The sequence below is a fragment of the Hordeum vulgare genome, chromosome 6H, assembly GCF_904849725.1.
Source record: "Hordeum vulgare subsp. vulgare chromosome 6H, MorexV3_pseudomolecules_assembly, whole genome shotgun sequence".
NCBI lineage: Eukaryota > Viridiplantae > Streptophyta > Magnoliopsida > Poales > Poaceae > Hordeum > Hordeum vulgare.
Genome location: NC_058523.1, coordinates 546,363,276 through 546,375,567, shown reverse-complemented (window position 1 = coordinate 546,375,567; position 12,292 = coordinate 546,363,276). Strand labels below are relative to the sequence as shown.

The 12,292-nt window shown below is 47.1% G+C and overlaps 1 protein-coding gene across 2 annotated transcripts; it reads left to right on the top strand.

Moving 5' to 3' along the window:
- Positions 1-501: 501 nt before the first annotated feature.
- Positions 502-5,873, top strand: LOC123401196 (GATA transcription factor 6-like). Of its 2 annotated transcripts, none has more exons than XM_045094929.1 (3): positions 502-1,259; positions 2,990-3,374; positions 4,320-5,873. In XM_045094929.1, exons 2-3 carry the CDS (start codon positions 3,054-3,056, stop codon positions 5,214-5,216), a joined length of 1,218 nt encoding a protein of 405 aa, XP_044950864.1. In that variant the 5' UTR covers positions 502-1,259; positions 2,990-3,053; the 3' UTR covers positions 5,217-5,873. The 2 variants fall into 2 exon arrangements, with proteins under 2 accessions (XP_044950864.1, XP_044950865.1); XM_045094930.1 differs by lacking the exon at positions 502-1,259 and adding an exon at positions 1,266-2,819.
- The last annotated feature ends 6,419 nt before the right edge of the window (positions 5,874-12,292 follow it).

Sequence of the window (12,292 nt, the reverse complement as noted above, 5' to 3'; positions counted from 1 at the left end):
TAACCGCAGCCGTACTCGACCTACTAGCACTAATCCGTTGGAGGATGGAATATTACAACGGACGGACAGACTACCGGGTCTTCCTGCTGTATCATGCACATGCAGTAAATACATATTGCAGGCTGGGTCTCCGGCGGGCTAGCTGTTCGGACTAGGCTCGCCCGTCGGTCGTCGTGTTCGACCGATCTGGTCCAGCTGGGCGTACGCATACCCTACCACCATGGCACTACTACTGCTCCTACGACGTCCCTTTCGTCTTCCTCCATCTCCGGCCGTGTGTGTGCCCGTGTGGGGGGTGGTGCCGATAAGTCAGCCGTGTCGTGTGCAAGTGAATCGGGCGACGTAGTGGATCTCCACTCTCCTCCTCCTCCTCCTCCTCCATCATATGCCTGCCTGTCCTCCAACGTTTCAAAACCCTACAGCTACAAACTGCAAACCCCCCACACCATCACACACAGATAGAGACCTCCTAAACACTTTCTTTTCCGCTGCTCAGACGATCTGGCGGGCGTCAAAGGAGCCATTTGCTGCTGGGTTTAGTTTACCTTCCACCCGTCACGTTCTCCACCAATAACTTAATCCCCTCCGCACCCCGCTCCAGCCTGCCTGCCTCCCTCCCTCCTCCGTTTACAGTATAATATACTCCCCCTCTTCCCAGTCCGACTCCCTCTCTCTCTCTATCCATGTGCTGCTAGCTCCATCTTCTTCTTCCTCGGCCCAGCTTACACAGACACACAGAGAAAGAGAGAGAGAGAGAGAGAGAGAGAGAGAGAGGGGGGATTGCGGTTCGAATTGAATTGAATCCCACCGACCGGGCCAGTGCAGAGCACGCACCTCTCCCTCACTCCCTTTCCATTTACCTCCACCTATATAGCTCCCCATATTTCCACCCCGCCCTCTTCTCTCTCAGCAGTACAGTGCGGTGCGGTGCGGTGCTTTGCCCTGCTTGCTTTCTCTGCTCTGCATACATATAATTTCTCGGCTGGTGCAATCCAGACAGCAGCTTTCTCCCACCTCTCCCTCGGACTACACCACAAGCACACAGCCATGCTCATGCAGGAGGAGAACTAGATAGCTAGCTAGCTAGAGTTAGTCCCTTGTTTACATAGCCAGCAGCTACCTTCTTTCTTCTTGATCGGCAACAGCAGCAGCAGCAGATAGGTAGAGAAGAGTTCTTTCTTTCTTCAGTTTTCATACCAAGGCAAGCCGGCCAGCAGGGAGGAAGATCGATCGGTTGGAGGAAACAAGGGAATCTGCAGGTGAGTCAATCAACCGCCGACGGCGGTGCATATATACTTCCCATCCCCCTTCCAGTTTGTGTGTGCAAACCACTCATTTCTTCTCATTGGAAGTGGGGCAAAAGTAAAAAAGAACAAGACAAGATGCTACTACTATCAGAAGGAATTCGAATTCAAATCCAGAGGCTTTCCTGCGGTGTTTCGTCCTTGCGTGGCCATTTTTGCCCGTTTGAAATTGCCATTTGTGGCACCACCCTGTGCCGGCGCGCGGCCATGTGCGGTGTCGCCAGCCGGCTGCACCGCCATGTTCGTATTCGATCCTTGTGAGTTCTCTCGTCCATCTTCTTTCCTGGAAAGAGGAAAGGACGAATGGCAAGGGGGAAAAAATCGCACGCAGCTGCGGACCTTTTCAAAATTGCAACCAAGTTTGGACTTGTTCCTTCCACAGGCTTGAAGGCACCCAGTCCATTTTTGGGGCTCATTTGTTTTTTACACTCAAATTTGAAAGTTCCCAGCCCATTTGGGGCTCTGGTTTGATTCAATCATGCAAGGGGAAATTTCCTTCCGGCCGACGACGTCACGGCGGCTGGGCTACTGTGGCTTGATATGGATAGAAATTGAACGGGTGAAGGAACGGATGGGATGCCCTGCCACGGTATTCCATTGTGCCCCGGCCCACCCTCTTTTGTTTTTTTCTACTTTTGCCCCCCTCCTCCAGCCTGGATTCCCCCCTCTGGAAGGAAAACAAACACAGGGGGCCATCAGAGGGTAAAAAAATGCCTCAAATTCAAATTCGGCGTGTAAAAAATGAAGGAAAATCTTAGTGATAAAAAAGGCGTGGGGCAGTGAAAACGCAGGGCCGAGAGATTCCTTGCGCTTCGCCCGGCGAGATTCCCCTCGTTTGGTCCGTAGGCGCGCGGCCGGTAAACGCGATCGGATCGGGCGAATGGAAGCGGATTCCTCGGTGTTACCACCCAGGGGCGTTAATTATAATTTGCCGCTTTACCGAGGGGGGGGCGGCTTCCGTTTGACGCGTCGTCTGCTCTGCTCCCACATGGCACGCCGGTGACGCGTCCCGCCCAATGGCCTGCCGCCACGTCAGCGGGCCCCCTACTAATTGACAAGTTCCTTGTGCTGGCCGCTTTGACTTTTTACCTGGTGGTGAATCAAACAACCGCCCCCCTTGATTTTTTCTTCTTCTTTTTTTTCATTGTACGCCACCTGTTATGGCGCCTTTGCTTCGGAATAAAGAAAAAGAAAATGGAAAACCCGCACGCCACATGCGCGTGTCACATGGGGGCGCTGGGCGGGCCCGGGCCATCGTGCACCGCATACATGCGGGCCCCCGTCGCCGGCCCGGGGGCGCTGCCGTCACTTTGAAAAAGGAGTCCGGTTTCGTTCAGATTTATATATATATCTCGGCCGGACGCACCCGTTTGTGTACATATATGATTTTATTTACAGCTCAGAGGAGATCGCGTTCTGGTAGTATAGATAGATAGATAGATATATAGGCAGAAGATTAGCGCGGGGGCGGCTCGTCCGTTTGCGAAACGAAACCCATCGGTATCGTGATATTAGGTGTGTGTAAATCCGCCTTGTCTTAATTTGGTGCCATGTATGATGCCGGTGCTTACCTTGGATGCCGATTAATGCGTGCATATCCAAATTTACGATCTTCCCCGCATTGGGCATTAATCCCTGCCGTGTATTTATACTTGCCTTCCTCCCGATTGTGTTTTTGGTCGCAGAGTAACGCAGCCAAGGAAAGGTCAGAGTCTCAGAGATAAAAAAGAGATTTTTGGGGCTGAGGCGATGGCGAGCGGGCGGTTCATGGAGGAGATGATGAGGGAGCACGAGCAGAGCCTGCTGGAGGCATCGTGCGGCGGGCTGTTCGACCACATCGAGGACCTGCTCGACTTCCCCAAGGAGGACTCGCCCGAGGACGTGCTGCTCCTCGACGCGCCCGTGCCCGACAGCCCCCTCGCCGCGCGCGTCCTCGCCGGAGTCCCCCCGCCGCCGCCGGCCTCGCTGGAGCAGCAGCACGCGGCGTCTCTCATGGCGCCGCCGCCGCCCCCCGCGGGCGACCACTCCGCCGCCTTCCTCGGCGCCCTCGGAGACACCCACATTGGCACGGTGAGTAATTTTTTCCTCGTTCGTTCCGTTGGTTCAGTTCGTCGTCGTCGGCGTGCGTGCCTGTGCCTGTGCCTGCCAGCGCGCGTAGGGTTGGTTGGGTGGTTGCCGACTCCCGCGTACGGCCGATTTTAAGGAGTATGGGATACGTGCCTGACCTAGCCGACGAACCGCCCCTGTCGGTCGCGCACGGCAGTTTCGAAAAAAATCAATCCCATCCTGCTTTTTTTTTTTATTTGGCCCTGCCTCCAGAGGGTTCGAAATTCAAAGTTCGAAACAGCTGGGCGGCAATCACGCGGTGCACACACCACCAAAACTGCACGCACCGCACGGCGCACACCGCCATTAATGGTCACATGGAAGGGAGGCGACGGAGGTCACTTTCACCCGGCCGCCGTGTTGTCCGGGGGCGAGGAGCGGTCGGGGGCACGAACAATCAAGCGAGCCGGCGGCCGACGCACCGCACCGGCGTGAATGGCCGGGGTGGTTGGGTCATGGGCGGGCGCACGCTGCACGCAGGTGTCGGTGGCATGAGGCCGTGACCAAAGTTACTCGCTCCATAGATTTTCTTTTTATATTTTTTACCGGTGTGGAGCGGGGCGCGGGGGGCCCGGCCTTGTTACGTAGCGGGGGCCCATCGCTTTCGGTTGTTAGCTAGCCCAACAACAACTGAGCAACTACTCCATCCAGTGCACCAGCACCAGTCCTACCAGTAGCCAGCCCACCTTTTCTTCCCCTCCCCTTTACGCAACAGCAAATTAAACCCATCACCGTGGGCCCGCCCGGCCCGGACGTACCGACCGGGCTGTCGCCGCTTGCTTTACTGATTGAACAGTGGCCTATTTTTTCCAACGAGAAAAAGTAATGGCGTCGATTTGGGGGCTGCAGTGAACTGCGAGTGTGAGTTTCTGTTTCTGACATGGGATTCCTTGCCTTTTTGTTTTGCAGTGTGACGAGCTGGACATGGACATGGCGCAGCTCGAGTGGCTGTCGGGCCTGTTCGACGACACCTCCATCCCGCACGAGCCGGCGTTCGCGTGCGCCGCGCCCATCATCAGGGCCTCCGCGCTCTCGGCCAACGCCGGCGTCGTGCTGCCCGACAAGATGGAGGACGCGCTCTTCCGCAGCTCCAGCCCCACCTCCGTGCTCGAGGACGGCGCCAACAATGTTAACGTTAACATGAACAACAACAGCGGTGGATCCTCGGCGTCGTCCACGTCGTCATCGGCGTCGTCCTCCTCGGAGTCCTTCTCCGGGAGCGGCCGCCCATGGTCAGTGCCGCTGTCGCCGCGCCCGGAGCCTCCGGTGCTCGTCATCCCGGCGCGTGCGCGCAGCAAGCGGTCCCGCGCCTCTGCGTTCCCCACTGCCATCCGCGCCGCTGTTCCCGCGCCCGAGGCCACCATCCTCGTGCCAACGCCCATGTTCTCCTCCACCTCCTCCTACTCGGAGGAGCCTGAGTGCATTGCTGAGTCCAACTCGCAGCCCAAGAAGAAGAAGAAGGCCAAGAGGCCGACCCCTCCAGTCACCTCTGACGCTGAGGGCGACGCGGACTACGAGGAAGGCGGTGGCGCCGCGCTCCCGGCCGGCGAGGTGCGGAGGTGCACGCATTGCCAGATCGAGAAGACGCCGCAGTGGCGTGCGGGGCCTCTGGGGCCCAAGACGCTCTGCAACGCCTGTGGCGTGCGCTACAAGTCCGGCCGCCTCTTTCCGGAGTACCGCCCGGCGGCCAGCCCCACCTTCGTGCCAGCCATCCATTCCAACTCCCACAAGAAGGTGGTGGAGATGCGCCAGAAGGTTGAACCCAAGGGCGACGACCTCCTGCAGTTTATCCGCCGCCGGGATTGAGCTCCCCGCACCGGCATCGGTCGCCGGACGGTCGGTCTCGTCCCCCTTAGCTATTATATATGTATACATGCTAGTATGTATGCATTGCATGCTTGCTTCCAAGTAGTCAGTCAGTCATCGTCGTCCATCGTCATGGACAGTAGTGCTCAGCATTGCCTTCATGCATCCACCCACCACCATCATCGCCATGCATCGGTTTCAGTCAGCATCGTTAGTTCAATAGGGCTTTTTCTTTTGGGTTTATTCCACCTCTTTTTTCTTTGTCTATTACTTAATTGGTTCCCCCTAAGAAGATTTTTTGTTTGTATAGAGGAGGGTGAGTGAGGAGGGCAGGAGAAATAGATGAATCAATCACAGAGTGGTTGTTGCATTGCAGTTGCTTGCAAATTAGGTACTAGGTGAGAAGGAGAGCTAAACCAGCAGCAGCAGAGGCAGAGGCAGCTAGGCAGTCAATTAGGAAAGTTGGTGTGCTCTGAGCAAGAGTGAAGTGAAGGAGATTTGTTGGTTTGCTAAGTTAGAAAAACAAATGTGTCAAGTAGCCATCAGGAAGGTTGAAGTAGGGGGATCACCAATCATAGTCAGCAGTTTATATTGGAGCTTGGTGTACTGAACTCTGAATATTCTTTTTGCAGTTCATCTATGTTTAGGGATTTATAAGTGGTGTCTTGTGTTTTATACTACTACTAGTGTTACCTTTTTTCTTTTTCTTTTACTAGTAGCCATTAATTAAGATTCCTTTCTTTTTAATCATGCCTTGTTGCCTCTATGCAAGCTGTGATAATCCAATGAGAGGAATTATAATCCTTGATATCTTCTACCCCTGTTTCTCCTGTGAACTGCCTCTATGCTGCAAGTTGCCATCATCCAATCTCCTTGAGCACTGCTACAGATAGTGACTAGTGACAATTATAAATGCTAATGTGCCGCAACACTATCAGTACTACAATAAAACAACAAGACACGCATAATGCTTATATACGAATGATGTGCAAGGGGACAGATCACATGGTCAAAATTCAAGGTCCTGGTCCTGGAGCACACTCATATGTGCCCTGTCCATCCATATAATAAATTGATGATTGATGGCAATGAACATTCCACCCTGGGTTGGATTACCTTGACCATGTGCTCTGCTAGTGCTACAACTCATCAAAGAGAGTGGGTCACATCTTTGCAGCCACCAATCTAAGCCATGTTAAGATATTTCACACCGAGTCATCGCCTCTACATGGTCCAATCAGTACAGTTTCATCTCAATTGCTTGAGAGGGAACCATAAAGGACAGAGGTTTTCTCTCTAGAAAAAGATTAAGTATAGAGGTTCATGAGAACAGAGGATGGGTAAATTCTTAATAAGATATTCAGGTGTGGTCGCCCTATGGAGGTTGTAGAAAGGGTTTTCAGATTTTTCCCAAAGGAAAAAATAAGGGGCTTTCAGATAGACAATATTTTTGCTCTTGCAAACAGAGAGTACTTGTGTGCCGCTAGGGAGCTCATATGCATCGTCTTTAAGCAAGGAATAACCTCGTAATTTTTTTATTTCTTTATTACAGGAACTTTATTTTCGATTTTGAAGAAATACAAAAAAAGCCAGTTGAAATAAAGACTATTTCAGAAATCAAAAGGTTCCACTACCTCTAAAAAATATTCATGTTTATATTTTTTGTTGTTAAAGTAAGTCATTTATTTTGAAAACTACTTCATGAGTTAGGAAAAAGGTTCATGCATGACTAGATATATGTTCATACACTTGTACGAAACTATTACTCCCCCAATCACCAAGATGAGAAAGTAAAAAATAGTAATGCAGAAGGTTAGGAAAAAATGAAAGAAAAGATGAACATGAGAATGGAGAGGAAAACGATATGAAAAAACTAAATGAAGAGAACGAAACAAAATAATAATAATGGGAATAGGCTAAATTGGCCAAATCCAGGAGCTCAAGAATTCACGTTTGAGCCACAATTTCATTTAGCGTGCCTTGAATAGAAAATACTTCGACACTTAGAGCGAGCACTACACTCGCATCGTCTGAAGCGTCCTTACATGGTCCGACACTTGATGTGGACAAGTACTATGCACTATATTCCCCCCTAAAACTGTATTTATTTTATTATGTAATGACATTGATAATAAATAAAACATGATCATGTGCTGCCAAAAATTGTTCATACCTCAACATAAAAGGACATGTATTACTGAAAAATGTAATAAAAAGTTTTTACATGTGAAAATAAAATTTGCATGTGTAATAAGAAAAATATATGCTTGTAAATCAAAATAAATGTTCCTATATTTGAAAAGAAATACTCATCTAATGGACAAATGCTCAACTCGTTTATCTAGACCATGTGCACTACTAGCCCTACAACTCATCAAGAGTATGGGTCACCCAACTAAACAAAAGAATACGGTTCACATGTTGCAACTACCAATCCAAGCCATGTTAAGATATTTCAGATCGAGTCGTCTTGTCTATAGGGTACCATCATCACAGTTTTCATCTCAGTTTTTTTGGCAAACAATTCTCATCTCAGTTGCTTGAGGTTGAAAAGGAAAGGGTTCATGACAACAAATGTTGGGCAAAAGCCTACCAGCATATTGGGCTGCGGCCTGCTGATAGGGAGCTATGGGATGGGCTTTCGACTAAATAACTGTAGGAAAATGTCACTCCCTTCTGAAATTCAGTTTATTAGGTTCATCATAAAAATCAATAAAACCAATCAGGAGTAGTTTCAATTAAAGACGAAACAAAATTATACCAAAGGTAACAGAGTTTTAATAAATCTGTTGACATTCCCAAAGACAAAATGCCAATGAGAAAGAAGAGAAATGTATTGCGGGGCATACAAACTGGAAACTTGGGATTTCTTATTTGAGCCTAATAAAAAATGGAGGGAGTATCGGGCTTTCAGAAATAGCTTGTGCAACTACTCTGCCTTATTTTCTTTGAATGGACTCATATTTATCTTCTGCAGAAAGAATCCAACGGTGTGGAAACAAAGGTTTGAACTTTTCAAATATTCTTTAAAGATATGGCATGCTAGAAAGATGATTATCCATAAAACAATGAAATTCAAGTTCAAATGCACATTCATTTGGAAGGTAAGGAAAAAACAAATCAAGCATCATCATTGATGTTGTATTGTATATACTATATATATTTCTCAAAAATAGTTAGAAACTTCAAAAAATAGTTTTCATTTGGCTTTTCAGCCAAAATAATAATAATCCATTTCACCTGCACCTCCATGACAATCATGTCTACATCAAAGATAATCTAGGTCGGAAACAACCTCCACCATCCCCTACCTTTTGCGGCAGTTCCAAAAAAGCTCACGTTCCCAAGTTAAATACTATGAATAGAGGTGGCTCTGGGCACCTCCGCAAGGAACAACTACATGGCAAGAGGTAGTTGCGTTGCCGAAGAGGACGCAATAGGAGCAACGCGCACTCGACGAGCATTCTTGGGGGAGAGAGAAAGCCATGAAGGGAAAAGAGATCAATATATATGTGTGCACATCAGACTGATCTAATCTATGGATTGGTCATTCCGGAGAATGAGTACTATGACATATCTAGAAATGTAAGATATATGCATAGATCTTGATATGTCAGAATCCCGAATGACGTATGTAATCTCAAAATTTGCAAATAGCTAACCTTCCATTTTTGGAGATTGATCCCTCCGCCGGGATCGCCGGAACCCCGTCGGCGTTAGATTTAGCCACCGAGGACTCGTTCCCCTAGGTATATTGTCTCCCTATAGCTCGACATGGGGCAAAACTTCAAACTCAAGTTCCACCATGCTCGTGTCCATGGCGGTGCAACTAGATCCCCCTCCCCTCCCCTCCCCCTCCCCCTAACCTCTCAACGGCAAGGATGTCAAAAGGGTGGAGGAGCAACGACATGGCAAGAATTATCGCCGCTTATGCATGGAATAGAAGATGGAGCAATGGGAATGCAACACTCTTGGAGGAATTAGTGTTCTTACGGAAGAGAAAAATCCACGAAGGGTAAAGAGAGCATCAGATGGGCTTGGCGCCCGGCGGATCCGATTGATTGATTCATCGACCCAGGGAAACAATACCACGATGTATCTAGAATGTAAGATACATGCATAGATCTGGATATGTTAGATACATGGATAGATCTGGATCTGATGTTAGATACATGCAAAAATTAGATATATGTGTAGATCTACATATATATGTGTGTGGATCTATAAGGCCAACATGTGCATATATTATCTAGATGCAACATCAACTCTATGAAAAATAACCAGCCGTGTTTTGAAACCTACTAACATGATTGCCATAAGATAGAAAACCAACTGAAAACCATTGTAACAAAATTGGTAACACATACTCACCTATGTAACTTCATGTGAGTTTTGTTGCTCAACAACGTCCCCACCTTTGTTCTTCCTTTGGTAATTCTGCTATGCTCCACCACATTCTGGAATGCGATGGTGAGGAGGCGAAAGATGAAGATGGGCAAAGGCGCGATGATTGCTGCGGAAGAGGATGGAGGGCGTCAACGTGAAAAAGTAGCCTACCCGCAAAAGGGGTGAAAAGTAGCTTTAACGTATTGCCATGGGAGAGAGGAGTGGCGATGATGATAAGGACGTTTCGGCATTGGAGTCAATGGTGTGGTCTATACATAAGTAGGAGTGTGGAGTATATAGATGTTGGATCATGGATTTATCCATGAGCAAAAATAGTTTAGATTATCTTTTGTGCATTGTGCAATTCAGACGGAGGAGTGGCGACGACAATAATACTTATGGACAATAGCATCCGGATGGAGTGAAGTGTGGTTTAGACTACTCACAATGGAGAGTAACATACATATGTTATTAGTCTAAGTTACTACCTCCACAGTGGATATTAACATAGGGATAGTAACATTGAGCCTTTCATTTATTAGCCTATAGACTCATCTTGCCTTGGTATCCGCTATGTTACTCCTACTATGAGTAACATGCTAAGTTACTCAATTTCTCTCTCTTCTCATTAATTAGTTGCCACATCATATTTTTGTTTAGGTGGCATATATGTTACTACCTATGTTACTTTTATTGTGGATAGTCGTATATATAAATAATTAGAGTTAATGGTGTGTTCTATATGGACGCGGGTTGGAGGATGTGGCAGCAGCATAGGCAGAGGCCAAGCGAAAGCAAGGCCAGTGCAGCTGTATATGGCACTGCAAGGTGTGACGGTGTGCAATTGTGGCCTTTGGGTCGATGGACGTCGCATAGACAAATTATAGATATTTGACAGTTCAAACTAAATAGAAACAACCAGCTCTAAAAATATCCACAATTAATAATAACAAGCCACTTTTGGCAGTGTCGGGGTAGCGTGCCTATCAGCCTTTGTCTACTTTCAGTTTCAGGTTACTCATAATGGGGAGTATCATATAGTAGTATCATGCATATGATATTATTGTATGATACTATCTTCATAATGCATAGTATCATAAATTAGTATCATAGGTGACCTAATTTATTGACATGCATGACAAATAGTACCATATTATTTAACATGATACGGTATCTACCTATGTTATTCTAAGGTGGTTGTAATGGGCAGTATCATATACTATTATCATGCATATGATACAGTGTATGATACCACAACCATAATGCATGGTATCATGTGTTAGTATCATAGGGTGATTCATTTATTGCCATGCAAGACATATAGTAGCACATCATTTAATATGATATGGTATCATGATATCATATTCAACCCTCTTTTTCTTTATTTAATCCTATGCAACCTCATCAAAATTGACTAATTGGCATGCATGACCTGTGATACTCCCATTACGGGCAGCCTAACCCTCATTTTCTTCTTTAATTGTCTGCCACATGAACATGTTTGTTAGTCCCAAATACATGATACTATCTAAGTTACTTCCACTATGGCCAGCCTCAGTGCTAACCAATGCGGAGTAATACGTGGCAAGAAACACGGCTATACCCCGCAATAAACGTGACTAAGTATCAAATGCATTAATTGTCTAGAGAAGGAAGCAAATGATCTATGTGGCGTGCCTTTGTCTACTTTCAGTTTCAGTGTTAACCGGAGGGAAATTGAAGTAATACTCCCTTCGTTTCTAAATATAAGTCTTTGTAGAGATTCTACTAGAAACTACATACGGAGAAAAATGAATGAATATATACTCTAAAATATGTCTATATACAACCGTATGTAGTTAATAGTGAATTAATTTGGAAAGACTTATATTTAAGAACAGAGGGAGTGCATGGCAAGAAACGCGGCTATACCCCACAATAAACGTGGGCTAAGTACCAAATGCATTAATTGTCTAGAAAAGGAAGCAAATGATCTATGTGGCATGCTATGGAATGATATTTTTAGGCCTCCTTTGGTTTAGAGGAATTTCACAGGAATTATATAGGATAGGATTTTTGTAGGAATCTTTCCTTTAGAGCCCTTTGGTTCATAGGAATGCGTTTCTGTTTCTACATAAGATTGATTCCTGTCCTACACATTTTAAAGGAAAATAAAAAAGAACCTAAACTCAATGGAAAAATTCCTATGATGTGAACCAAATGACAACTCCTTTCCTAATCCTACTCATAGGATTTCAGATGCATGTCATCTCATTTCCTACAAGTTTCCCATTCTTATGATAATCCTATCATATGAACCAAAGGAGGCCTAGAGTGACTAGCATGCATGTATGCAAATGTGACCTAGCCAGGACAACTAGGCATTGGTTGACCGGCAGAATGCCTCGATCGATCCTAGCCAGCAGTGGGAGAGTAGACCATCTTAGGCCGTCCAATGCGCCTACCACACTTATCAGTCTAGTTTCATGCCATTTTTGTCGCCACACACGTCGCGCACCCAAAAAATAGACGCCCATGTGTCTTCCATGTACGCCTTCCCTTGGCACAACACGCACGAGGAAAAACCAGCCGCCTGGGTCTATCAGCGGGGACTATCCCGTCCCAGCACCACTCACGCAACAAGAGCACGTGTCAACCGCGCACATTCATCATCTCGTTCCCCATGATAGCACGGTCGTCGCTCGGTTCCA

Bases quoted from the DNA above. Each gene is read 5' to 3' on its own strand.
- LOC123401196 (XM_045094929.1), top strand. From the start codon at position 3,054: ATGGCGAGCGGGCGGTTCATGGAGGAGATGATGAGGGAGCACGAGCAG. The intron at 3,375-4,319 runs GTGAGTAATTTT...TTTGTTTTGCAG, and splicing joins GAGACACCCACATTGGCACG to TGTGACGAGCTGGACATGGA.